At 37.4% G+C, this 26507-nt stretch overlaps 1 protein-coding gene across 7 annotated transcripts; it reads right to left on the reverse strand.

Moving 5' to 3' along the window:
* Nucleotide 1: 1 nt before the first annotated feature.
* acacb (acetyl-CoA carboxylase beta) lies at nucleotides 2–25197 on the reverse strand. 7 transcript variants are annotated; one of them, XM_026261439.1, is made up of 55 exons: nucleotides 25051–25197; nucleotides 24070–24597; nucleotides 20159–20291; nucleotides 19904–20042; nucleotides 19589–19698; nucleotides 19431–19512; nucleotides 19244–19342; nucleotides 19057–19166; nucleotides 18860–18970; nucleotides 18547–18756; nucleotides 17885–18055; nucleotides 17497–17658; nucleotides 16845–17008; nucleotides 16562–16712; nucleotides 16316–16419; nucleotides 16127–16208; nucleotides 15890–16035; nucleotides 15641–15791; nucleotides 15367–15501; nucleotides 14978–15124; nucleotides 14704–14892; nucleotides 14109–14209; nucleotides 13912–14000; nucleotides 13624–13748; nucleotides 13321–13434; nucleotides 12679–12792; nucleotides 12510–12599; nucleotides 12308–12426; nucleotides 12016–12051; nucleotides 11103–11126; nucleotides 10214–10357; nucleotides 10038–10137; nucleotides 9797–9904; nucleotides 9664–9720; nucleotides 9520–9561; nucleotides 9217–9432; nucleotides 7560–7715; nucleotides 7263–7466; nucleotides 6544–6699; nucleotides 6296–6418; nucleotides 5803–6072; nucleotides 5458–5555; nucleotides 5250–5370; nucleotides 5010–5120; nucleotides 4772–4915; nucleotides 4329–4449; nucleotides 4125–4221; nucleotides 3960–4056; nucleotides 3682–3817; nucleotides 2951–3128; nucleotides 2754–2866; nucleotides 2517–2671; nucleotides 2183–2353; nucleotides 1691–1827; nucleotides 2–1229 (listed from the first exon to the last, which is right to left on the reverse strand). In XM_026261439.1, the coding sequence occupies exons 2-55, from the start codon at nucleotides 24444–24446 to the stop codon at nucleotides 1103–1105; spliced, it is 7167 nt and encodes a 2388-aa protein (XP_026117224.1). In that variant the 5' UTR covers nucleotides 24447–24597; nucleotides 25051–25197; the 3' UTR covers nucleotides 2–1102. The 7 variants fall into 7 exon arrangements, with proteins under 7 accessions (XP_026117224.1, XP_026117229.1, XP_026117225.1 ...); XM_026261444.1 differs by lacking the exons at nucleotides 24070–24597; nucleotides 25051–25197 and adding exons at nucleotides 22291–22332; nucleotides 23039–23320; XM_026261440.1 differs by lacking the exon at nucleotides 12016–12051.
* Between the last annotated feature and the right edge of the window lie 1310 nt (nucleotides 25198–26507).

The raw sequence follows: 26507 nt of genomic DNA on the forward strand, positions 1-26507 counted from the left end.
AATGCATAATTATTAATTTATTTTGAAACATCCTGAAAAACAGTCAATAAAGTCCGTCACTTGTCGGCTCTAGGATTAATCTGATTACAGTATAAATTCTAAAAACACACAAAATCGATTAAAGGCATTACATCTGATCAAGAAGTCGTCTTTAATCAGAATTAACAGTCGAGTACAGTGCAGCACCAGTAGATACACACATTTATCCATTCATAGAACCAGCATATACTGTATGACTGTTTTTATATGAACCGAAGAATTACCTGCAGTCATGTGATATAAACTATACAAACACCTGAATTTCAAGCCATTCAAATATACAGTGGCCCTGATATTGATAACACTTTTATAACAACTGTCACTTAGGTAATATATTTAACACTAAGCAGATTAATGTACATTCAATATAAACAGAAAAACGAATGACAAACTGTACATTAACAATTATCTAAGCAATAAAGTACATATTACAATGCAATGTTTGTTCATAACTACTGTATGTTATCAGAAAATCAAGTTATTATCAAGAATAACAGTGATTATGTAGGTGGAATACTTTTACTTCACTTTAGTAATAGAGATTTAATAGTTTGTTCTGCTTAATTAATATTGCATATATTCCTGAGGAAGTGCTACACAGCATGAATGTGCTCTCAAGCATCGGTGATTCCCTAAAATCATCTAATATTCAGTCTTGTCCTCTTATTATACATTCATCAGTCGGTTAACTCGACACAAAGGCACAAACATGAACAGATAAATACTATATACTGCTTTCCCTCTCTTGAGAGAGAGAGTTTAAGGAAAAGGTCTGGTGCTCATGTGAAAAAAGGTTCATCCTAACATGGTCACTGTGATTCAAACCAACAGTAACTGTGCAGTAAGATGAACAGGTGGACTATATGATCGCTTTTAAAATTGTTCGTTGGCAACTGACCAAGGTGTAGATCCAAAGAACAGACCAAAACCGTCCTTTTTGAAAAAAAAAAAAAAAAAAATTAAAAATATATATATTGTTTTAAAGTTTTAAAGCACTATTATTTAATAACACATCCGAAAATCATTTCTCTGTGTTAAGTTTATTTAAATGGCATGGATGTGATCAGCTTGTGGTGGAGTTGTCCAAGGTGGCCAGCAGGTGGCAGACTTTGGCTCTCTGTGAGGGTGTGATGTTCTGTGCCATGTGGATGATGCAGTCCAAGGTCACTTCTGGGTTGGCTTGGACCAAGCTAAACATATAATGCAGGACAAGTCCATGAGAAAATCACTTTGTGGATAAAGAAGTAAAAAAGGTTTTACTTATACGACTAGTGACTTCAATTTGACGTTTTGTTAAATTTGAGTTCAAGTAATGTTAGAATTAATCTCAAAACAGATATTTTGGATGCAAAGCTTTGAATTTTTGCTTCTTTTTTTGCCCCCCCCCCCCCCCCATTGTTATGAAAACAATTACATTTTAAATTAATGCTGTTAAACTTTCTGTTCATCAAAGAATCCTAAAAATGTTCCACAATTTAACAAATAATATGCATCACAATTGTTTGAAACATTGATAATGTGACACTGTAGTAATATTGTAGCTGTTGAAATTCATCTTTGATTTATTTCATCCCAGGAATAAAATACATTTTAAAACGATAAAGAGCTCTTTTGAATTGTAGTCATATTTTCCAGTATTACTGTGAATTACCTGCGAACGTGCTTGAGAGCATAGTCCCTCTTTAAGCATTTAATGTTCTCTCTGACGACAGAGCGCGTTCCGTCCTGCTGTGACAGATGGTTTTCCAGCCAATCCACCACCACTTTGTTATTGTCCCATAGATATGCCTGGAAGAATCAAACAAACACCTTAGATGGAATAAAAATCAGCTTTTCTTGATCAAGTTTGCAGATACTAGTAAATCATGTCAAGATACAGTTAAAGTACATTTTTCTAGAAATTGTAATACTTAAACTTATTTCTATTAGTGTCCAAGTCAACATACTTATATTTTATTTCAGCTTCACTATAAACTACTTTTAACAGTTTTCTTTTCTTAAAATAACTGTTATTTTCTTCTTGGCAAATCGTTTCAAACCCTATGTCTGATTCTATTAATGATTATTGATTTCATTAAAAAAAAAGAAAAATGGAAATCTTCACATTTTTGTTTTCCTATATACATGAATTAAGTTTCCTTACTTTCACAGTCCCTTCCGTCTCCACAAACCAGCGGCGTAACATGGACTGTATGTGTCCGTTGCTCAGATCTTGGTTGGCCTGCATGATCTCCCCCTTCACCACCTCCTCCAACAGCAGTCGCCGCAGACGCCAGTAAAAGAATGACCTAGCGTTCTTCCAGTCCAGGATGTCCTGGGAAAATTTTATTAAGTGATAAGCACAATGGCCACTCAGTTTTAAAACCAGTAGATTTCTCGCATGTGTCTTTGATGTGATCCACAGCTTTGGAAAAAGTTGTCTTCATAAAAGGTGACATATGGAGACTTATGTGCCTAAAAAATGGATTTCCTTTTACCGTGATGACACCCTTTTCCTGCATCCTTCCTGGAGTGTCATGAAGGTCCACAAACTGCACCGCTACCTGGTGGTAGATGGGAAGAAGGAACTCCTCTCTAGACTTCAGTTTGGCCTCCAAGTCTTTACGCTCCTGGCTCGGTAACTCTGGGGTGCCTACGTGGAGTACAACAGTAAACCATGTGTCACAGGTAAAGATTCCCTGGAAATTGTGTTCAAGTGAGATTAAATGCTGCACCTAGCTGCTCCGCCAGGCGGGAACACACAGCGTCAATCCTATGCATGGTCTTTAGCAGGTCTTTCTTCCTGAACTTTATCTCCACTGTGCCCTCAGCCTCCAGAACACCCCCTCTGAAGAGGAAACATGAACTGAGGTGAGCGATCATATTCAGTGGGCAGAAAGATTTAGAAGAGTAGTTGTGTCGACATGCTCACCTGCTTTCTCGATCTGCGTAGAGCTCCATGTGCTGAAGGTTTATAGTTGGGTCGATCACGACCCATGATCCTCCTCTCAGCTCAGCGTGGGGAGGGATGTAAACTAGTACAGGCTGGCTGAACTCTCGCAGGGCATCCACAATGTAAGAACCAAACTTTAGCACCTGGTCATACATATCTGACACAAAGCATTCATGTTGAAAGAAAAAACCCATTGAATACTGTAGATATACTTCTGTTCAAGATTTTATTTGAATTTTTCTGATGAAGTCTCATGCACTCACCAAAGCTGTATTTATTTGGTCAAAAATACAGTATAAATAATATTGTGAAACATTATTTCACATAATTTAACAGAATTGAAAATAGCTGCTTTTTATTTTAATGCATTTTAAAATGTAATTTATTCCTGACTTTGACTTCTCAGCAGCCCTTATTCCAATCTTCTGCGCCACATGACCCTTCAAAAATCTTTTTAATACGCTTAAGAAACATTTCTTATTATCAATGATGAAAGTGGCTGTGCTGCTTAATATGTTTGAGGAAATCATGAAAGATTATCTGATGAAAAGAAAGTTCAAAAGAACATAATTTATTCAAAATAGACTTTAACAATCTTTGCGGAATAGTTTCTTTCTTTTAAAAAAAAAAAAGTCTTACTGACTCCAAACTGTTTTACAGTAAGGTAAATTAAAATCCAAACTCAAATATAAGTCAGCTACTGTATATACCTTTCATGCCTCCGGAGAAGCCTCTCCAGTTGGCAAACACCATAAGTGGAAGTTTCTCCCGGTTGAAATCCTCAATAGCCTGAGCTGTTTTATACGCAGAATCTGGGAACCACACTTGACCAGCCTGCTGATAGATCTGAGGCAGAAAAGACACTTCATCTCCATACTGATAACAATCAATAGGATATACTAACAGCAAACACACAGAGCTCTTAGCACAGATCCCACAATAGACCCACAGTCAGGGTCTAAAACGTTCATAGTGTCAGGACTCTGACCTTGGCCTCTGAGTCCAAGTAAGCTGGATCTGCTGGAATGGTAACCTCAACTGTACGGGTCTCAACGGCAATGACACCAAGAGGAATCCCACCGAGCCTGTAGGACACTCACAGTCAGTCTCAGAATACTCCTTCAGTTAAATCAAATAATGTTCGGTCTCTTACCTGGCTCGGCCCACCACCACTGTCTGAGCCCAGGTAGCCATCACCTCCATAAACGTACCATGGTCAAAGAATCCACTCTGCCATGCTTCCTTTACAGCTGCCAACACAAATTCAATTCAATATCAGCCGAAGCTCCCATGCAGACAGGTCGATGGTATCTACTGAAATGTTCAGAACAGATTGTGTGGATAATGTGATTCTTACTGGGATGGGGTCGTCCACACAGCAGCCAGCGAGGATCATAGGGGGCTTTTGTGGGAACAAAATCGATCTCTCTCTCAACTGGATCAGTGGGAGGCATTATTGGGACCGGACTTTGATTGCTCTAAATTATAACAGCAAACACCAGTAGTGCTTTATGTTATTTAATCTAACAAAAACACACACAGACACATTATATACACACACATAAAATAAAAATGCACAAAACTTCAAGACGACTATGAAGTTAAAACCCATTCCCCAGCCAATTTTCAATACTGTGAAGCTGAAAAGTTTGTAGGGATAAATTGCCTGATTGTTATGAAAAAAAGGACACAATAAAAAAGGCAAAACTAAGTTTCATTTGCTTATACTTATAAACTATAATTTCAGTTTTTATTAATATTATTTTGGGGATAAATAGGAACTGGACAAGAAGAGACCACCTTTGGCATGTAGGATAGCCACTGTAGAATAGTTAACACCCCTTCAAAGTCATCTGGCACGATGGTGTGCGTCACTCCATTGTTGTGCATGATCTGAACCCCTCCCAGCTGGTTATTGGAGGTGTAGACTTCACGACCCAGCACCTTATAAAGAAATACAGAATTAAAGAATTTAAGACTTTAATCACTGAATTAAAGTGGATTTCTTCCATCCTCAGGAATAAAGGAAACACCACACCTTGTTTAGTGCCCCAGCCCCAGTCAGGATGATATGGGAGTTTTCCACTTGAATTACTCTTTGTCCTAGACGTACCAGATACGCACCAATTCCTATAGCACGACATGTGACCTAGAGGAACACAGAATGGTTACTTGATTACCAATATTTTACATTGCATAAAGAATAAACATTGGAATTTCATTTCCTGGCACACTGTAAAATGTCTGATAAGATTATTGGTATAATGTTAGGTCTCACCATGCTTATGGTGATGATTTCCTTATAAGCCTGTGAAGTTTCTCCAGCTATGGTGCCAGAACCCCTCAGATTCTCCACTCCAAGACCATCTACCTTCCCTATGATGTCTGTGATGATGTACCTGAGACAATATTTGAACACATGAGAGCTGAAAAGAGAGGTGTTTGGGTATTGGTCTTTCTGTGCATGCTAAAACCAGTTGGCTTGCCTGGACTCGCCTCCCTCCTCTACATGGTGACAGTGGACAGAATTAGAGGAACTGATGCGAGTGTAGTCCTGAGGCGTCAGATACAGGTACTTAAAGCCCTGCAGGGGCAAAACAGAATATTTGGACTTGAACAAAAACTTGAAAAACAAAGCAGAAATGCATCAATCATGATTTGTAAAATTAAAACCCAAGAGTCATTCAGACTCAGATTCAGTGGTTTTATTTTGCACTTTAAAGGTGCAAAAACATTAGTGATATATTACAAGAAAATATGCCCATCTCGCATATTCCTACTGGAAAAACTCAATTTGATTGCACAGTAACTCTTTAGTAGCATTCGGTCACCTTATAAGGGTCATCTGGGTCGATCCAAGCCACCTGAAACATGTGGCGGATCTCCTCCGCCAGGCCGATTCGAGCTCCACTATTGGCTGCAATGTAGATGCGTGGAATCCCCTCTTCTCTGGCCAGCTCAGAAGCCCGGAAAAAAAGCTGATCCTCCTGAGGCCCAAATGAGCCAATCATGTGAGTAATATCATTACAGATCACAATGATGTCTCTGCCCTCTGGGTACTCTGGAGTCTTCATTTTCATACGGAAAGCCACCATACCAATCTGGAAAGGGAGGACAAACAAACAAATGATTTACATACAGCTAATCCATACAGCTAATCCATTTACTTCATTGCAGAGAAAAAGTTAGTAAACCAGTTGCATTAGTCTGACTGATGAAGAGCGTTCCTCTACAATCCATAGAGAATTAGTACTGTGCGACAGAGTGTACACACTGCCTAAGAGAAAATCCCTTAATGAATATTTTGAGAATTCACTGATGCACCTCATTGTCTCCTGGTAGCCTGTTCATCTGCACAAGTCTCCCCTGAGAATCAAGGACCAGCTCATTACACATCAACACGTCTTTAGGGTAGCTGTCACCTGGTCCCCAAAGCTTAAACAAAGCCTGACAACAGAAGAAAAAAAAAAAAAAAAAGATAATTGGCTAATGTCAATCCAACAATACATCCCAAAAACAAGGCCGCCACAATCATACTGAGAACAGGTTTAATCTTAAATGAATCATCTCACCTGTCTGAACATTTCAGGGAAGTCATAGACATATGTAGTGCCAAGGGTCTGAGCCTGGAAGCGTTTGGACTGCAGTAAATCTTTTGTGACATATGGTGTGTTGATTAGCATGCCGTGCAGTGGACCTTGTTTTTCTCCATATGACTGGAACATTATCTGCAGAACATGAATACATGCAAGTAAATATATTTTTTTTAATCTGCATCCTTAACCCTTATGAAAAAGGAATTGAAAAGAATTGTCTAGAATTGTTCAACATCAAAGTATCACCTGCCGGACATACAGTAAATTATTATAAGTAAATTATTGGTTTACAGTAATGCAAGTACAGCTTCTATCTACTTGAATAGGGGAAATACTAAAATTCTCATGATTGTATTCAAATAACACATTTCAGATCAGGAATGAAGTCCGACAACAACTGCAAGTATAAAAAATTGGCGTCTTTGCAATTTTTTAAGATGGTCCGGCTAATGCGGCAGTTGGCAAAAGGAAATGCAAATGCACTTTGGAGCACATAAAAAAAAGAGATGAAAGCACATACACGACTTTGAATTAGCCATTGCTTGTGCTAGCTGCCCTGTAGCCACACTCATTACCCTGTGTTGTGGCTTAGCAGTCTTTCACTCTCTAAAAAATAAAGAGTTTTCACATTTTTATTCCTCCTTGACTACTCGTGTCATTTGCTATAATCATAATCTGGTAAATGTGGGCTGTACCTGTCCAGTGGAGGGGTCAGTGACCTCCTTGTATAGGCTGATGTCCAAATAATAGCCGGACTCATTGCTGAGAAAGAGGCGGATGGGAATGACATCTCCACTGGTGGTGAGGCGGATGCTGATCTTCAGCTCAGCCTGGAGAACACGCAACTTCCACAAACGAATACCGTACCGCATCACCATTGAGCGAACGGACTCTTCTATCTGTAGGAAAAGAAGACAGAACGTCCCAGAAAAATACATAGCTCGGGAAAACTAGTAGCTAGGATAATACATTTTCATGTTTCTGAATCTAACCTTTGAAGGGTCCATAATAACAGTGGGTACAAAATTGAGGAAGATGTGATTGCAGTCAGTACGAGTGGATATGTTACTGAAGGCCACCTCAAGCTCATCCATCGCCTCCAGCAACAGCCTCTCGCCCTCATTCTGCAGGTACTCAAACGAGGCCTCCTGCAGACAGAGTGAAAAGAATTAAAGGAAGTTGTGGGGAAGTCGTGGCCTAGTGGTTTTGACTCCTAACCCTAAGGTTGTGGGTTCGAGTCTTGGGCCGGTAATACCATGACTTAAGTGCCCTTGAGCAAGGTACTGAATCCCCAACTGCTCCCCGGGCACCACAGCATAAATGGCTGCCCACTGCTCCGGGTGTGTGTTCACTGTGTGTGTGTGTGTTCACTGCTTTGTGTGTGCACTTTGGATGGGTTAAATACAGAGCACGAATTCTGAGTATGGGTCATCATACTTGGCTGTATGTCACTGTCACTTTAAAAAAAAAAGCTTTTTATAAAATATAAGCCATTTAGAAATACCCATCAACAAACTACTAGTTTTTATATGAAATAAGAACTTTGGATTTCTGGTTTTGCATTTAAAATTTATGCAGTATAAAATTTTTATTATATTGTCACTTACTTTCTATTGCCAAGTCTGAAACAAGTGGAACTTGGAAGCAATTTGAAACATAACGTACACCAATATACTATGAAACCATGGACCACAAAACAAGTCTTAATTGTCAATTTTTCAAAATTTAGACTTATACATCATCTGAAAGCTGAATAAATAATCTTTCCAATGATGTTTGTTAGGGTCGGACAATATTTGGCCAAGATACAACTATTTGAAAATCTGGAATCTGAGGATGCAAAAAAATCTAAAAACTGAGAAAATCACCTTTGAAGTTGTCCAAATAAAGCTATTAGCAATGCATATTACTAATCTAAAATTAAGTTTTGATAAATTTATGGTAGGAAATGTACAAAATATCTTCAAGGAACATGATATTTACTTAATATCCTAATGATTTTTGGCAAAAAAAGAATAAGCGATCATTTTGACCCATACAATGTTTTTTTTGGCTATTGCTAAAAATATACCCCAGAGACTTAAGACTGGTTTTGTAGTCCAGGGTTACATATATACTAGCATTAAAAAGTTTGGATCAGTAAGTTTATTTTTTATTTAAATTTTTTTAAAGAAATTAATACTTTTATTCTGCAAGAATTGAAAAAAAAATATTCTATTTAAAAAAATAAATGCTGTTCTTTAACATTTTCTAGATTTTTTTCAACAAAGCACAATGAATCACAGTTTTCACAAAAATATCACAATACAACACTGATAATAATAAATGTTTCTTCAGCACCAAATCAGCATATCAGAACGGTTTCTTTAAGATTGTTTGATATGAGTTATGGCTAATGAAACCGCAAAAAAATATATATTTCTTAATCTTACAAATCTAATATCAATGCTAGTGTACAATAAACAAGAAAAATGTCAGTGTAAAAAATCTGTGCAGTATAGTAAATTATTTCACAATTTATGCCAAGGGACATTTAAGCATGAATTTATGATGGTCTACAGCTAGACTAATGTAATCACATGACTTTTGAATAATTGGGGATTAAATATAATACAGGATTCCAAACTGTCTAGTAGTGACATCAGTTACCTTTGTGATGAGATCAGAGTGCCGAATGATAGCTCTGATAAAGAAGCGATAATCTGTGACCTCTGCACCCTCCTCCACGTGAGCAGCACCCAAGTACAGTTGCATCCTGTGATGGGCGCAAGGAACGGCCGTCAGATCAAAGTTACGCATGCGATTCAGCTCAAGCTGGAAGGCCAGAGCAGGCTCCAGGTTACGGTAGATTCTGTCTTCACGGAACTAAAGAGGGGGGGAAAAGCATAATCTTCAGTTGTTACTCTATGATGTACATTTTTAAGTGATCAAATCCACACATGCATCACTTACTTCATCTCTGGCCCTGAACGTGAAGTACTTCGGGAACTCCCGCTGACGGCAAAGATTTATTATTTTAGCATTTATCATCTTAAACTTTTTCTGATTGACAATATATTTTGGAAATGGCAGTCATTTTTGTATCTGAGCATTCACCTTTTGTGCAACTAAAAATGTCATTCTTCTGATTCCATACTCATAGAGTAGAGTTTTCTGAAATTAGGCACAAAAAGAGTCAAGTCATGGAGCAGCACACACAGCTAAAAGGACAAGTCTTTAAAATACTTACTTTAGAGTGAGCAAAGGCAGTGAAAGCTCTGACTAAAGCATCATCGTCCTCAGTGTCTGCTTGTTTGATTGACACATTTATGATGTGTATGGGGTTTTCCTTCATGTTCTGAAAAAGAGACAGACCATTAACTAAATATTGTTTCACAGAAAAAGTAAAATCTTTTTGGTTTGGAATAGCATGAGGCTGAGTAAATAATGTCAAATCAATATTAATGTTGGTTTCTTCTCCTAACTCTGACCTTGCAACTCTCCCCATCACAGAATGTGGAACAGCCTTCAGAGAACAGAGAGCTCTCACAGAGCGGATCCGCAAAGCGGCAGATAACTTCATCAAAACACCTACAATACAATCAAACCATTTTGTTAACCATTTAATCAAGATCTGCATTTATAAGAAGAAAAAAAGTGAAGGCACCTTTTGAAGTGGTCAAAACTATGGAAAGCAACCATGGCTCCCATCCTCTGACAGGGGGGCGACAGTGCCCCCTCCAGGAAGAGATCACTGCCCTGACGACGCATTGTTTGAAACTCTCCTGAACCATTCACAGGAGCAGACAACCTGAGCGGGGAGAGGATTGTGTGTGTGTGAGTGCAAACCGTCAAAAGAAGAGAATTGTGGATACCAGTTATGGACAAAAAGGATAAACTAATTGCACTGCTTGTGCTGAATGGAAAAAGCAAAATACTCAGTAAACATTTTCTATAGTCTCAGCTTCATTGAAATTGGATAACGTGGATCATCTAAATTAAACGGGCAAGAGTTCAGGAATGGATTGGTAAATGTATTCCACATTTTTTAGACTGTGTTGACTGGCAGCATATTTAAAGGTGCCGTGTGTAAGATTTTGACTCTACTAAAGCATAAAAATATTTGTGTGCAGATATTTACGAAACATGCTAAGTTATCATAATTGTTTATCTAAAAAAGAATGCTACAGTCAGTTATTCTCCTTTAAAAATGTGCTTTCTTGGCCTGAAGCTTCGTTTTGGTTTGTGAAACTCATCCACTGCGAGTTTACCCAATTGAATTTCGGCACCTCGTTCCTGTTTGTGTCGTTAACCTGCTGTGCATGTCAAATCTGAGGAGGGACAAGGTGAAAAAAAATCTTATATTTTGAATTTGGACTGCAATATGTAGTATAATCACTCGGTGTCAATCCTACAAACAGCACCTTTAAGGCCAATTTGCGATTTTAGAATTACCCAATAAATTGAAAAAATGATCTGAGCCATTGAATCCAAATAAAAGGACTACCCTTTAAGGCTACTTTTCTTCAAGTCATTAAACAGATGCTGTACTCTACCTGTTCAAAGTAGGACTGCTCCCTCTGAAATGAGAGCAGGTGAGTTGTTAGCATGGGATCATCATCCTCTAACTTTGGATCTCTTTCTATCATGATTATGTTAAAAACAATCTTACTAGGAATATTTCTCTATATAAAAAAAAATCGAAATAGATTTTAATCAATATTTATCATTAGCTTAAAAAACTTCAGTGAAAAATAATTAGCAAATGGAACTGTTAGGGAATCACTTTTTGCATTTCATGAGAAAGCTACAATCCTTAATATGCCATTTGTATACAGAACACCCCAGTTAACGTGACTCGTGTGATTGACCAATCTGCTTTGACTTTTTGAAGAGATTTTTGAACAGTAAACATTTTTATAAAGCTGAAGATTTTATATAGTGATGCTTTAAAGGTGTTCACAACCCATTTTACTTCCATAATGTGACATATTTCTGAATATTACATTTTGATGAAAAACGGAAAAAAAAAAACGAAAAAGACAAAACTTTTGTCGTTTGATGAATCATTCACATTATGAGACCTGTAATGTTTAGCAGAGTAAACAGGGTCCATTTTAATTTCATGTCGACTTGTATTATTCAGTGATTTATATGATTTAAAATGATTCAGTGTCTATTTCAAAGAATTAATACCTACAATAATGTATAAAAGCAAATGCAATCTAATGTACCTTTTTCTTTCATACTCAAAACATGTTGATCAATCACTTGAAACTCCTCAGAGTGATGGTATGAAATCAGATTTCCCCTGTGCTCAATACCATCTCCCAGTATAACTTAGTAAGGGAAACCCAAACCAGGCTTTAGCCCAAAGTGGGAAGTTAGGAGTGTAAGACAATCTGTTTTTGTGCACTCTGTTATATATTACTTTATTAAAGAGATGCTAATAAATAAAGAGCATATTACGTGGATTTGGCTATGGACTGGCTCAGAGAAGTCTCTCTTTCAGAGGAGAGATACACAGAAAACAATGTCAAAGAAAATAGTTGTACTATATATCCAGGTTAAATTGTATTGTTATTCTATTACATAAACAGTGTGGTCTGTTAAGCACCTCAGAAATGAACTACATTTCATAAATATCATACCAAAAAGCTTCTCTATACAAAAAAGGTTAGTCACAACAATCCCAGAATCTGGATCAAATGTGTAAGCCCTATTCAGAATACAAAGAATCTACATGCGGTTGCTGCTATACCTGTTGGGGTGGGATGATGGTAACATGAACTGGAAATCCACTGCACATGTTCCATCCTGAAGCTGATGATGCTGAAGGCTGTTCAGCTCATATGCTATATATCCCCTCTGTACGTACACCTAAGGATTTCCCACACGATACATTGGAAAGTCTTCACAACATATCACTAACGTTTGGGAAGAAAAGGTCAGGCATTACTGACCTCTAAGGCGGCCATGCAAACCACTCGATTGTTGTGGTAAAAGAAACTGGGCAAGACGTCGAAGATAGAGGTTTCGGACAGGATGAGTTTCTGCAAATGCAGGATTTAAATCATCATATATATAAAAGGTGTTAAAGTGGTGAAGACAAAAGAATTGCTGCTGCTTTACCTTGAGGTTCTCGGGACAGAACTGATGCCCATACATATCAATAGCCGATAAAAAGATGGATTCCACCTGGTTATGTCTGAGCTCATATGAGGGCAATTGAGAGGCGATCAACACCTAAAGAAACATTATGAGTTGTTATGGCCATGTTGCATTTAGAGTGACATTCTGTTTTCATAAAATTTTGTTTTTCAATTATGTGTAAAATGTAACTTTTAGTTGTCCAATCATATACTAGTTTAAAAAAAAGCTATACATTCCTATACTGGAAATGGAACATTTTGGAAAATGTTGTAGGTCATCTTATGTATATACTTTCCACAGTATACGCTACCAGTTTTGTTAAATGTTTTTGAAAAAAGGCTCACCAACGCTGCATTTATTTAATCAAAATGCAGTAAAAAAAATTATATTGTGAAATATTACAAGTTAAAATAGCAGTTTACTATTTTCTGAAATTTCAGCAGCCATAACTCAAGTCTTCAGTGTCACATTATTAAAGTCGAAAACACTTGTGTATACACAAGTAGTGAACAGTATAGTCTACATACTTATAAAATAGTACCGTACAGTAGTATGCTACTTATTCTGAACAGAGTCAACATTAACACAGATTTCAAAGTTCACAACCCCTGATGTTCATACCTGTCTGGCCCGAAGTGCTACTTTAGAGTTTTCCATTTTACTGAGCTGTGTGAGCTCATTTAAAATGACCATGAGCTCATCAGCAAGCATTGGGTCTCGGCCACAGAGCTGGTCCTGAAAAAAAAAAATCAGTTGTATTATAAATTAAATGAGCACAGTTTGTATCAATGAAATCAAACTGAATTAAGTTACTCCTACTTAAACATTCTGTCACTGTTTTCATAATGAATGAGAAGAATCTACTCAAAGCCACAACTTAATAATATCAATAAGCACTGCTAAGTATTTCGGAAATGATCTTACTATAAGCATGGTGACTAAAATGTTCTTCTTGGAGACCTGAGCATGGGAGAAGATGGACTCCAGTACTGGAGTCATGTCAGGTTTATACTGCTCTCTTAGGTTGATGACGCATTTATCATAATGAGCTGTCAAGGGAAAGACAGAATTTTATATATATATATATATATATATATATATATATATATATATATATATATATATATATATATAAGAAAGGTAAAACTTCTGAAATTATCTTCCGTTTGCTCTGCTGTGACAGTAGTATCAGGAATACACTGAGACATTTACCTTGCTGAAATTGCATCTCCACCTGAAGGTACCGTCGCAGCAGATCCATCACAACTGATTTCATATACCCCCTAATGCCACTTCGGTACCTAAGAATAAAGTAAAACAGGTGCATATTGCCATTTTCTAGTTAAGAGAGAAGTCTTTGGTTATCTTAAGCAGAGGCAGGTCTGTGCGAGTCATCAGGCATTTCTTACCTTTGCACCAGTTGCACAATGCTTTGAGTGTTCATGAAGAAAACCTCTCGGTCTGCTTTCCTCTGAAGCATAGCAGCATGACTGTCAAGTATATTTGCTATCTGGAAGTGTCGATTGAAAACTGATTAAATTTTTTTTTTGCCACAACAGCATCATTTCTAAGAATCTGTCAAGTAAAACATATTTGTAGATCAGCTAACTAAATGTATTTCTTTTAATTAATTTGATGATGGTTCCAAAAACTGCTAAAGACTTATGAGTTACACTTGAGCCCTTATGAAACAAAAATATATTGCAGTATATTGGAAAATATCATGTAATATATTAGGCATATATTCTTATATATATTTATTTTTTTTCCAATATATTGCAATATATTGAAAGCGGCAATCATTTGTATCAATCAATATATTATTAAATGTATTCAAATATGTAAAATATTAGAAAATAAAAAGGGAAAATAATATATTACAATATATCACAATATATTTTAAGAAATATATTGGTAAATATATTTTCCTTTCGTAAGGGAGTCAACTATGTAAAACTGGCTGTGTCTGTGTTTCCAGATAAGTATATCAATTGCATCACTCACTCTTTGGCTGGGGAACTGACAGAGCACGGAGGTAATGTTACTGGCATACTGTGCCATGACCTTTCGAATGGCCTTCTCCACAGTCCCTGGTATACGTCCTGCCACGCTGGTCATAATCTCCTGCAGTTCAAGAAGAGGTAGAGATGGATCCCGAAGTGTCTTCATCAGTGTGTCGAGCCACTTCTTCAGCTGTAACCACATATGGATAGTTAACAGACTGGATTGCACACTTTTTATGCCGCTTTGAGTCTGATCATTGCATCAATGTTCTGACTTTTTGACTGAAGTATGGCTCTGGCAGACAGTATCCATCCATGATTTTCACCAGGTTCTCCAGAACACTGTGGAACACTTGGTGAAGCCTCTCCCCTGCAACAGGTAAAGTTTCCTGGGATGGTAATGGCTCTGTATTTGGCTTTACCTGAGGCAGTAAACCAAGAATTCATATTTCTCATCAGATGGCAGTGCGTCTATAAATTAAACCAGTAACAAAGCAAAAAGTGTGTCCTCAAATAGTATTTGGACACTACAGCATGAATGAATTACACTCATTCATTAGATATCTAGCCAAATTAAGCTACATCTTTTTACAGAACGGACAACACTTTTCTTTTTTTACTTCTAACCAGCTGATTTCAATGCGATTTTTGGAAGATGCATCACCGGGTGAATACAGCTGGGGTCATCCAGGTCCATTCGGGCCACTACACACCCAGGCTCTAATACTGTTCCTGATCTTTTTAAAAAGTGAATGCAGCCGGAATGCTGGACATGCAGGGTCATCACCATCTTCATAACCTGTGAAAAGACAGCAAAATTAAGTAATTTATAACTGTTCCCAACAGCACATATGGTCCTAATGCAGTATATTAAAAAAGTGCATTATATAAAGAGAAACTGCCACCTAGGAATGTAAAATGCTTGGTCTCATCCTTACCTCAATTTCAGCATAAGGCTGGGTAGCCAGAACATGAGAACCGTCATCGACTACATACTGCAACAGCTTGCCAGCAGAGGGCGACCTGAGCACCGTAGGGTCTCGCTCCTTCTCAAACACACACGTTTTGTTCCCCACTGTGATGCGGTAGCTATACATCACATGACAAACGGCCAAATAAACATTAGTTGATACACAAGAAAGTACACTTTGGTATCCAGTACAAAACCTCTTCTCTTCTTCTCTAACCTGTCAATCTCCTCTTTCATGTAGGTTGTGTAGCTGCTGCCACCATAGGAAAGTAGCAGACCGCCATCACTGAGCCTATGGACATCAACTTCAATATCTGAATCATTCATTATGATAATATACGTGGTGGGCGACTGGCGGGCCACCTGTACCACAGAAACAAACAAATAGATTCATGTCTGTCCATGGTAAACGGAAAGATGGTCAAAGGGATTTCACTGTTTTTTTTTTTGTTACCTGTAGGCAGTATTTGACTCCATCATAGATCAGATCAACACTGACTGTGTTGACTAGACTAGCAGCAGGCAACACCTGACCCCTGAAACATCCAGAAATGCATTAAAAAACACAGAATGCTGTGCAATACATTGGTTTCTTTAGGTTTTCAATGCCTTATATGCTGGAGCGCCCAAGTAGAGGAAATACCTTTCTAGGGAATGCAGGAAGTCAGACATGCTCTCTCTAAAACTTGCATCAGCAACTTGTAGAGCACCGCATACCACACCTAACATGGTGTCTGGCCTTTCCACCTAGAAGAAACATACGATGAAACAACATAAAACACTTTAAATGGCTTCAAAGTTTATTTCAAATTAGAGGAAAGTAGAACAAAGTTCCTAGAGAGACTCTGTCTTGATCTGGGACAATTCACTTCCCAGGTTTGGGTCTGACCTGGACTTTCTCTGCAATAAGGTGATCCAGCCAGCCAGTATCGATGTCATTGTTTCTAAAACTCTCGGTCTCCAGTAGCTTAATGAGGTACTCCACCGTGGTCCTGAAATCTCCTCTGATTGACAGCTCCTTCATGGCTACCACCATGTTCCTGCAGGCCATTGGAACAAAGACCTCATTCATTAATCTTCTACAAAAAACAGAGCTATCTGTCTATTTTTTTTTTTTCAAGGAGCAAAGAAGAAAAGACACAAGCATCTATTGATTGTCTCCAGGAACTCACGAGATGGCCTCTTCTCGGTTCTCGCCCCAGGAGAAACAATGTCCAAACTGAGAGTCTGCAAACTCATGTAGGCCTCCGGTTGCTCCTACACTGAAGTAACCCCACACGTTCTTACTGCTACGGAAGTTCAGCTCCTGAACTGTGCCTGAGCTTGGTTTAAAGCCCTTATGAGAACAAAAAATGACAAAGAAATGAATCATGCAATAAACTGCTGTAGAAGCCTTCAAAGCCTATTGCATTAAATCAAAGCTTTTAAAAACACCTAAAAAGATACTGTAATTAAGCAGGAGTTACTAAAATGATACTAATGAATTAATTTAGACAAGCAATATTAAGTTTTGTATTATCAGACAATTGTTTTAAGATACTTGCATGATTAAACTTACAAAAAAAGTTAGGGATCAGTAAGATTTAAAGATTTTGAAAGAAAGTCTTTTAAGCTCACCATTCAAGCACTTATTTAATCGAAAATGGCAAGAACAGTAATACTGTGAAATATTACAATTTAAAATTACTTTCCATTTTGAATGCAATTTATTACTGTGATGGTAAAAACTCAGCAGCAGAAATAATATTAATGTGTTGATTTGCTTCTTATAAAATATTTATTATTATTTATTATTTATTATTATTAAAGTTGACAACTGCTCACTTCATCTGGGTTCTCACTGGTGATGCGTGCAGCTATGACATGTCCTCGTGGACAGGGGATGCATTCTGGAGATTCAAAGTTAATAGGTGTGTCTCCCCAGGGAGTTTCACCAAAGAGGACGCGGATATCCTTAATTCTGTAAAGAGGGATCCCCATCGCTATCTACATGGAGAAGGTACAGAAGGAACAGTTTATGATCAGCATTTGAGAATTATATTTATATATTTTAACAACAACCATAATAAAATATGAAACAAAACATATATAGAGTCGATCCTGCAACACTGCAGTGAGAATCTCATATCTTCATTAAACCAAAACAGAACAAAAACTCATACACCCAATGCTTCCGAGTCCTTTTCCTCCTAATAGCTGTACTTTGCTTTACCTGTAACTGTGCAGCAGGAAGGTTAACATCAGCAATCATCTCAGTGCAGGGATGTTCCACCTGGAGCCGTGGATTCAGCTCCAGGAAGTGGAAACTACCATCCTCGGTGAACAGATACTCCACTGTACCAGCACTTACATAGCCCACCATTTTAGCCAGACGCACTGCATACTGACGCACAGAGCAGAAAATAAATTGTGCATGCCAATATCAACGTCATTATGGAATAGTTCCCAAAACCAAAGGCAGAGATGTAATCAAATAAATAATAAAATTCACAAAAATATCATGAATGGTCATTAAAACTCAAACTCTAAATAGCGCACATTAGTGTGCATCACTCCATGTTGTGCATGTCAAATCTAAATAAATAAATAAAAATGTATCAGTATTTATTTATTGCTCGTTAATTTCAATTAAAGTATCTGAATGTATTCTGCAAGTATACTTCTGCTCACAAATTTGAACGCTGTAATTCAAATTATGCATTTTAGCTAAATTCTGCCTTAAGAACAAATGGTGCAACCAAATATATTTCAGAGTTAGTTACAAAACAACTAATAGTTACTAAGCCTATGGTGTGACCTTTACAGCCCAATTCAACAGCTTATGAATGGCCAAAGGCAACATGACCACAATATATTCATAGATTTGTGTCTCACCCGCTCCATTTGCTCGAAAGTGGTGGTGGAGACAATGGTAGCAGGAGCTTCTTCTATGATCTTTTGGTGGCGGCGCTGGATGGAACAGTCTCTGCCGAACAGAGAGATAGCGTTACCGTACTGGTCAGCCAGAATCTGCACCTCCAGGTGGTGTGCATGTTCAGCTAGCTGCATGATGAAAATGGGTGAACCAGGCACCTCAGCCTGCACCTGTAGTGAAGAACAAACACATCATAGTACTACGTAATCAATCCGAAACTAACTACACAAAATAATGAAGTCATATCAAAGTAAAGCACTGTGTAGTGTGTACCTGTCTGAAAAAGTTAGGAAAGTCTTCGGAGCTGTCCACTTTTCTGATGCCTTTCCCACCACCTCCCCCTGATGCTTTGATTACCACAGGGTAGCCAATCTTTTCTGCACTCTAACCACATGAAATCACCAAATCAGCAGGATAAACGAAATCAAAGCTGTATGTATCCCGTAACCGATTCTGTAGTGAACACACACCACTAGGCCCTCGTCCACGTCTTTAACACAGCCCTGCACATAAAGTTCAGGTGGAACACTGATTACACAGCCATGTCTTTGTTCTTCTTCTGTCCATTCAACCCTCAGACCTGAAAAAAAGACAAAGAGGGATGAAGACATCACAAATACCCTAGCAACAGCTCATGTTGTGAATAGTATCTCTCACCGGTTCCGCTCCAGGGCAGGGTGGGGATGTCTGCGCTCTGAGCTACAATGGAAGATGCCACCTTGTCTCCTAATGCCCACATGGCTTTACTGGAAGGTCCTGAAAAAGACAACTCCATCAACCCTCTTTGACCTCAACTAGCAAGGCTAAGCTGTCTAAACAGGTTCTATATAATGAGATGAAATACCTAAGAAAGATATCCCTGATTTATGGAGAAGCTCTGGAAGTTTGGGGTTTTCAGAAGCATGACCCCATCCAGCCCAAACGGCCTTATAAGAAGAGAAGCCCATTATTAGTAATGATGGCAAACACACATCATTGAGACAGATTTTGGACAGGCCATACCTGCACTGGAATCCTTTTAGCTATGTCCACAATCATCTCAACATTGGCATAGTTGTTGTTATTTGGGCCACCAGGGACTGGCACATAGTGATCAGCCATTTTAATGTATTCTAGATAAGAACACAGGGAAATTTAGACAATTTCTAAAATATATCAAAATTGAAAATGTCCAGAACCAAATATTTATGAAATAAAGTAAAACGAGATCAAATTAAATAATAATAAATGTCATATTATATAAAATATTCACACAAAAAAAAAATTGCACAAAAAAAAAATACTGCAAATTGAACAATATTTTTCTTATCTGTGAACCTGCATTGGCTTTCAAGTCTTCGGGTGTGACCATCACCACAAAGCGAATGATCCTCTCATTACGGAACATTTCATAGGACCAGCGTCGAATTGAACGCATGCACTTAACTGCAGCAATGCCATTGTTAGCAATCAGCACCTAACATGAGAGAGATGAAAAAGACTACATGAGCAAACAAATCTTAAAATCTGTTTTTTTTTTTTTTTTTTACTGTTCCTGTATGTGAAACACACACACGAAGGCACAACTTTAACCTTGTCTATAATGTGGTTTCCCCCAAAGCGAGTGACAAACTCAGCTGGGGAGGCAACAGTGAAATCTCTGGGCGCGTCCATCTTCCTGTGTTCTTTGCCTGTTTTCAGCAGGTGGGGGCCTGACATGCTAGGCCTATAGACACAAAATATATATATATATAAATGTAATTATTGCCATTTACAGTGAATTTTAAAAAGTAAGCTGGTTATGACTCCAATAACGAATTACTTTTATTTAAGCCTTTATGAGAAACATCAATAAAGCACCATTTCAGCCAATATTTAGCATATTCAGTCATCAAACAATACAAAAACAAACATACGAGGTAAGAATCCATCAAATCTGATCTGGCCTCTGTACTCTCCACCTCTGTCCAAGTGTGCTATATAAATGCTCCCACAAGCAAATCAGCCAATCACAGCTTAATGTGTTATCATAAAGGCTACAGACTGACCATTAACTAACCCCTGAACTGTAGAACTACAGCTAACTTCACATTTTAAGTCACAGACCCATGTCTTCATGCAAATGTGAATGTAATGCAATGAATGTACAGTAAACCCTTACGAAAGGAAAATATATTTACCAATATATTTCTTAAACTATATTGTGATATATTGTAATATATTATTTTCCCTTTTTATTTTCTAATATTTTATATATTTAAATACATTTAATAATATATTGATGATACATATATTATATAATATATTGCAAAATATACAAATGATTGCCGCCTTCAATATATTGCAATATATTGGAAAAAATAAATATATATAAGAATATATGCCTAATATATTACATGATATTTTCCAATATACTGCAATATATTTTTGTTTCATATGGGAAAGGTGGAATACAGAAGACAAAAAAGTGACATGCAGCTTACAATACTGCTTCCTGTATGCCAAGGTGACAGCTTAAAATAAGAAGAGAATTGCAGATCTCCTGCAGGATCAGACTTCATTTTCTGCAGGCATCAGTGGAAAACAAAACTCTGAGATGCTGACTTCTGTCTTTTAAATGTGTCACTTGAAAAAATATCACTCAATAACTAAATGCAAGACATGTTGCATGTTACCTTTTAAAGCAAATAGAGATATAGCATAGCATAGCATATAGAGAATGTGTCAATATTAGCATTCAATTAACACAACGTCAATATTAATATTAACAACATCAATAAGACCAATATCACAATGACTAAAATTAGCCAAAATCATGATGATCAAAATTATATACTATTTTGTCTAAATTAATTCCAAAATAACACACTAAAATCAGAAATCAATGATTTTAAATACTTTCAAATTTAAATATGTATACTATAAAAATAAAATAAATAAATCAATAAAATTACATTTGGGTAAGTGCTTTAATTGAGTGTTAAATGGTAGCAAATGTCATCTAAATATAAATATAAGGGATCAGAGCATGTCCAAATAAATATCCAATACTGACACACTGATTTAAAAAAAATCTCTAATATTGCCTCAAACACAATATGGTACCTATACAAACTTTTTAGATTTTAAATAATTTATAACTAATGCACTGCTCATGAGTGCACATAAAAATGAAAAGTACCTAAAGATTTTATTATCCTTGTCGACAATCCTTTTGACAGGTATGCATTCTTAGACTTCATAACCAGCATAAACGGTACACAAACGATGAGCAGTTGCATTTGTTTATATTGTTATCTGAAGAACTGCATGTAGCATCCGGAGAACCTTTCAAACATTGCCATTATCACTCCAGATCTCATATGTTATCCACTTTCTGAGCTTTTACAAGTATATGAATTTAAAGAGACACATGCTAACATCATCATGCAGGTTACATTATGTAACCCTTCATGCACCGTTTAAACAGTCTGTATTGTGTTGTGCATTTCAGCGAAATCCAGCAATCTAAATTCTGCATTCCGAAACTCTTTTCTAACACTACTGTGCAGTTAAGATAAACTCGCGAGCTGCTGTGTTATGCTACACTGCTAGGAACAACAACACAAACCACACCCCTTTTATACTTCCAGTGTACTACCCTCGTCAAGAACATAGTGTACACTTACAAACGGGAGGTTCTAGAGGACAGAATGAACTAAATGCATGTTTGGTTTGGCACCAACCTCTTGAGGCACTGAAACCAGTTGAGTTCTTGCCCTCCTTCACTGTCCATGGCGAAGAATCAGATGATAGTGCAGGACAAGAAAAAAAACAAACATCTAAAACATTTTATGTTCCCTCCCTTTTCCTCTTTTGCCCTCTCATGTCCCCTCCCCCAAGTCAACGAGGACCTCACTTCACCACTGCATGTTTAAGAAAAACATTCTTGGTAATTCATTGTTCATTGTTTTTTGGTTTCTCTCCAGAGAAATAAATGCAAAAAGAGTAAACTTCCTTTCAAAATACCTGTTAAATTACAATAAGTTTCTGAAGGGTTATTACCCACACACTGTGCAAATAGTTGTGCAAATAAAGTGCAAATCTAACCATGTTTAATGCATATTTGATAAGAGTTTTAATTTGTAGATTGCATTTTAGCCAACTGCTGAATATAATAACAGATGCTTGTTTACATTATGATCACTATAACCCAGGGGTGTCAAACTCAATTCCTGGAGGGCCTGAACCATGCAGAGTTTTGTTCCTACCCTGCTTCAACACACATACCATGTAGCTTTCAAATAAGCCTGAAAAACTTGATTAGTTGGATCAGGTGTGTTTAAATTTTGTTGAATCTAAACTATGCATGGCTCTGGCCCTCAAGGAATTGAGTTTGACACCCCTGCTATAGCCAAAAACAGAGCTGTCTCAGCAAATGTCACCACAAGAAAAGATCTGTGTAGACAAATGTCACCAAAATAATGACCTTACCTTTTTCCTGTTAAGTTTTACTTCCACTGTGGGGGAAAACAAAATTAATGTGCAACCTCTATCCATTGGTTTTGAGTCCACCCAACTGAGCCTATGTCAACAGGATAGCTCACTAAAAGCCGGGGACCTCATCAAAACATCTTGACCCAACACATCCCTAAATATATGTCTAGGGTATTTTGTCTCTGGAAACGTTCTAAAAGAAAACACTGAAACGCAACGAGAAAGTCTTTGAAAGTCGACATCAGGAGCTTTGCTTCCATTAATAGTACAGAAATGTACGGCATGTCACTTTAACAGGTCATGTGATCACTGAGAATGGCCATATGGCTGTATTTCAGGTCCAACGCTCTGTCCCGTTTAACTTTCGACTCTTTCATGTGGTGTACAGCGTCCTCTTTTGGTAGCAAATCTCAAGACTAGACAGCAAATTAAACTATTATAACTAAAAAGTGGGTCACGTTAAGGCCCAAGAGAAAAAAATCTGAATTAATTTCACACTGCATTTAAGACCAGAGCTCATATCTGAGTTTATGAAAAATAATTTTTAAAAGAAATGTAAAGGTTTTAAGTTTAAGTTAAGTTAAAATAGTTGCCCTGCAAATGTATTTTTTCACTCTTTTATTTTATAAATAATGCAAACACATTATAATGCAAACACATTTCTACTCAGATTGTTAATTTTGTTGCTGTTTGTCAGTGGCTTTAAAACCTTCATGTCATGTCAGCAGCACATTTGCAGCTTAAAGGGTTAGTTCCATGTGACATCAGAGGGTCTGTTAGAATATTTTCAAGCATCAAAAATACATTTTGGTTCAAAAATAGCAAAAGGGTCGGTTTAATTAGAGTCAGAGCTAAACTCTGCAGGAAACTGGATCTCGCGAGCCAGATTTGAGGATAACTGTTTTACGGGTTTAAAACAACATGAGGGTAAGTTATTAATTACATAAATTTGCTATCTGGGTGAACTAACTCTTTAAAACCTTGTGCACACACAAGAACAACAATAAAACATCTCTAAGGATGCTCACCTCAAACTTGCTGATGGATTCGGGGGTGGCAGCACTTCTGATGACGTGTTTGGTAGTACATTAGGTGTCTCTGTGCTGTTGGGCTGAGGTTTGGGGGTCTGGCCCATAACCAAAGTCTCATCATCGGAGGAATTATCCTCAGAAGCTCCCAGAATAAACTTTAGTCTCTCTTTAGCCTGAACACTGGAACCAAATTTGGGCCTATCTGACTCACTGGTTTTGGAAACAGCTTCTTCTGTGCATTCTGACTGGTCAATGGGATCACTAGTCATTGATAGGGAAATTTTCTCATTTCCTGTGGAGGTGCTTGCTGATTCAGAGTCCATTGGAGGAGAGTTTTCCCTTGAACAGTCTGTGGTGGGTGTTTGTGATGGCATCCCTCTCACTCTGTGGACCTTGATGATGCATTCAAATGGGCTATATGAGTAAGAGCTGACAACATATATAACATTTTTGAGGGTTTCACATATGCCTTCTTGTAAAATTAGATGATGGTTCCTTTTTGTCTTGAGTTTTGTAAGTGTTCAACTGCAAAGGTAAAGAAACACCATGCCACAATTAGGTTATCAAAAGTGTGCAAACATGGCATCAGTGTGCAATATTATGATGCAACCAAAACATTGAGAAATGTGCATTTGCCTCTCTTGTCAGATATTAAAAGCTATACAGTGAAACACTCATTCATACATAATACCGAATTTCTTAATAAGATATATAGTTTAAATAACCAATTTCTATGATTCAGCTTTGGGAGGCTTTAGAGAAACATGTTTCTCATTGCCTAATATCATCATAGGCCTACACACACACAATTTAAACTGAATCACAGGCATTAGAAAAAAACATGGTCATATAGAAATCCAACATTAAATTATTAACATGTTTCATTAAGAAATTCTCAAAGAATTAATAAAAAGTATTATAAAAAGCGTTTAACTTTTAAAAGATTGCTAGGATTGTCAAAACAAGTTTAGCTCATACCTTTGTAGCAGTCAGTCAGTGTCCAGGCCTTCTCTGGTAATGGAATGTGAACGCATAGAACTCAATTCTCTTTAGAACTGGCCAGTGGACAGCCACAGCAGGGCCATTTAACAGAGTGGACCCTCTGTGTGTCTGTGTGTGTGTGAGGGAGAGAGAGAGAGAGTCTGTGTGGGGATGGGATCTAGGGGAAAGTTCAGCAGTGAAGGTAAGAAATGAGGGGGAGGGAATAGTAGCTCTCACAAACAACCTATTAATATAGTAACAACAACATCAAAGGTCAGAACACGTGTGGTGTGTAACCGGACACAAAGGTCACACCCCAGATAATCGGCCCGAGCTCGATAGCCCCACGACACCCGCGGTTCAGAATCATCGTCATCTGGGTCCAATGTGGCCCGCAGCTCGCTCTGGAGCATGTGTTTATGTTACGGCTGTAAAGCACCGGGTCTATTTCTGTTTCAGGATCTGTCCAGGCCTCTTTTTTGGCAATGACTTGGCTCAAAATTGAATTAACTACTAGTTAACTACTTTTTTCTACTAATTTTTTTCTCGTAAATTTGTCAAACACTAAATACCCGCGGTAAAGCTTAAATAAAAAAAAAAATATTAAAAGCGCTTTATGACATAACATTCACATAAATATGTATTTTAATTGCGCTGATTCATTGCGCTGAGTCTTGTACCTGTGTTCGTGGGCGATGTCCACCAGTGTGGATGCAAACAAATTTACATTGTCATTTCGATAAAGAAATTCTGGTAAGCATCGTACATTTACATCTTTAGCAATTTACTAACGCAGTAAACTTTGATGATCACTGCGATCCGCAAACAAACAGATGGGGAAGAGTATGATGATGGCCGAGCGTATACATGGACAAAGGTTTGTTTGTATTTCAAGTTTTCACATTTTTTTATGAATGCAGTTGTAACGGCTTTTATCTCGTGTTATGTCAGGAGACCTTGCTTTTCAGACCGATGAGCTCTGTGCATTTCAGAAGGGTGGGCTTTAGAGGAACAATGTACATTGTGTGGAAAATATTGTGTTTTTTAAACTTAAACCACATAAACACATTGCATTATACACATTGCATTATACCCACTGACCTATATATATATATATATATATATATATATATATATATATATATATATATAACCATGTTCTACATTATAGATCAGTGATTATACCACATACACAACATAATGTTATTTTTAGCAACATCAAATATTTCTCCTGGTAAATTTTATTTTAAGCAAACTTACCATAATCCTAGCCTACTTTAAGGTTAAAAAAGTGCCTTAACCATGGTTAAGCGTAGCTTGCATGAAACACCTGCTGTATCCGTGTAAGTGGAGAAACAGCCAAATGTTCAAAACAGTTTATGAATTAACAAAAAAATATCCATCAGTGAAGTACCAGTGTAACTGTGTTGTGATTCAAGTGGCACATGGATTTT

The sequence above is a fragment of the Carassius auratus genome, unplaced genomic scaffold (assembly GCF_003368295.1).
Source record: "Carassius auratus strain Wakin unplaced genomic scaffold, ASM336829v1 scaf_tig00215868, whole genome shotgun sequence".
Taxonomy (NCBI): Eukaryota; Metazoa; Chordata; class Actinopteri; order Cypriniformes; family Cyprinidae; genus Carassius; species Carassius auratus.

What these genes read in the sequence shown, in the direction of transcription:
- acacb (XM_026261439.1), bottom strand. Translation starts at nt 24,446, where the DNA reads ATGCCATCACAAACACCCACCACAGACTGTTCAAGGGAAAACTCTCCT. An exon ending in CTGACCCCTCCACTGGACAG is followed by an intron (nt 6,700 to 7,262) that starts GTACAGCCCACA and finishes CATGTTCTGCAG; the next exon opens with ATAATGTTCCAGTCATATGG. An exon ending in AGGAAAAGGGTGTCATCACG is followed by an intron (nt 2,354 to 2,516) that starts GTAAAAGGAAAT and finishes AAATTTTCCCAG; the next exon opens with GACATCCTGGACTGGAAGAA.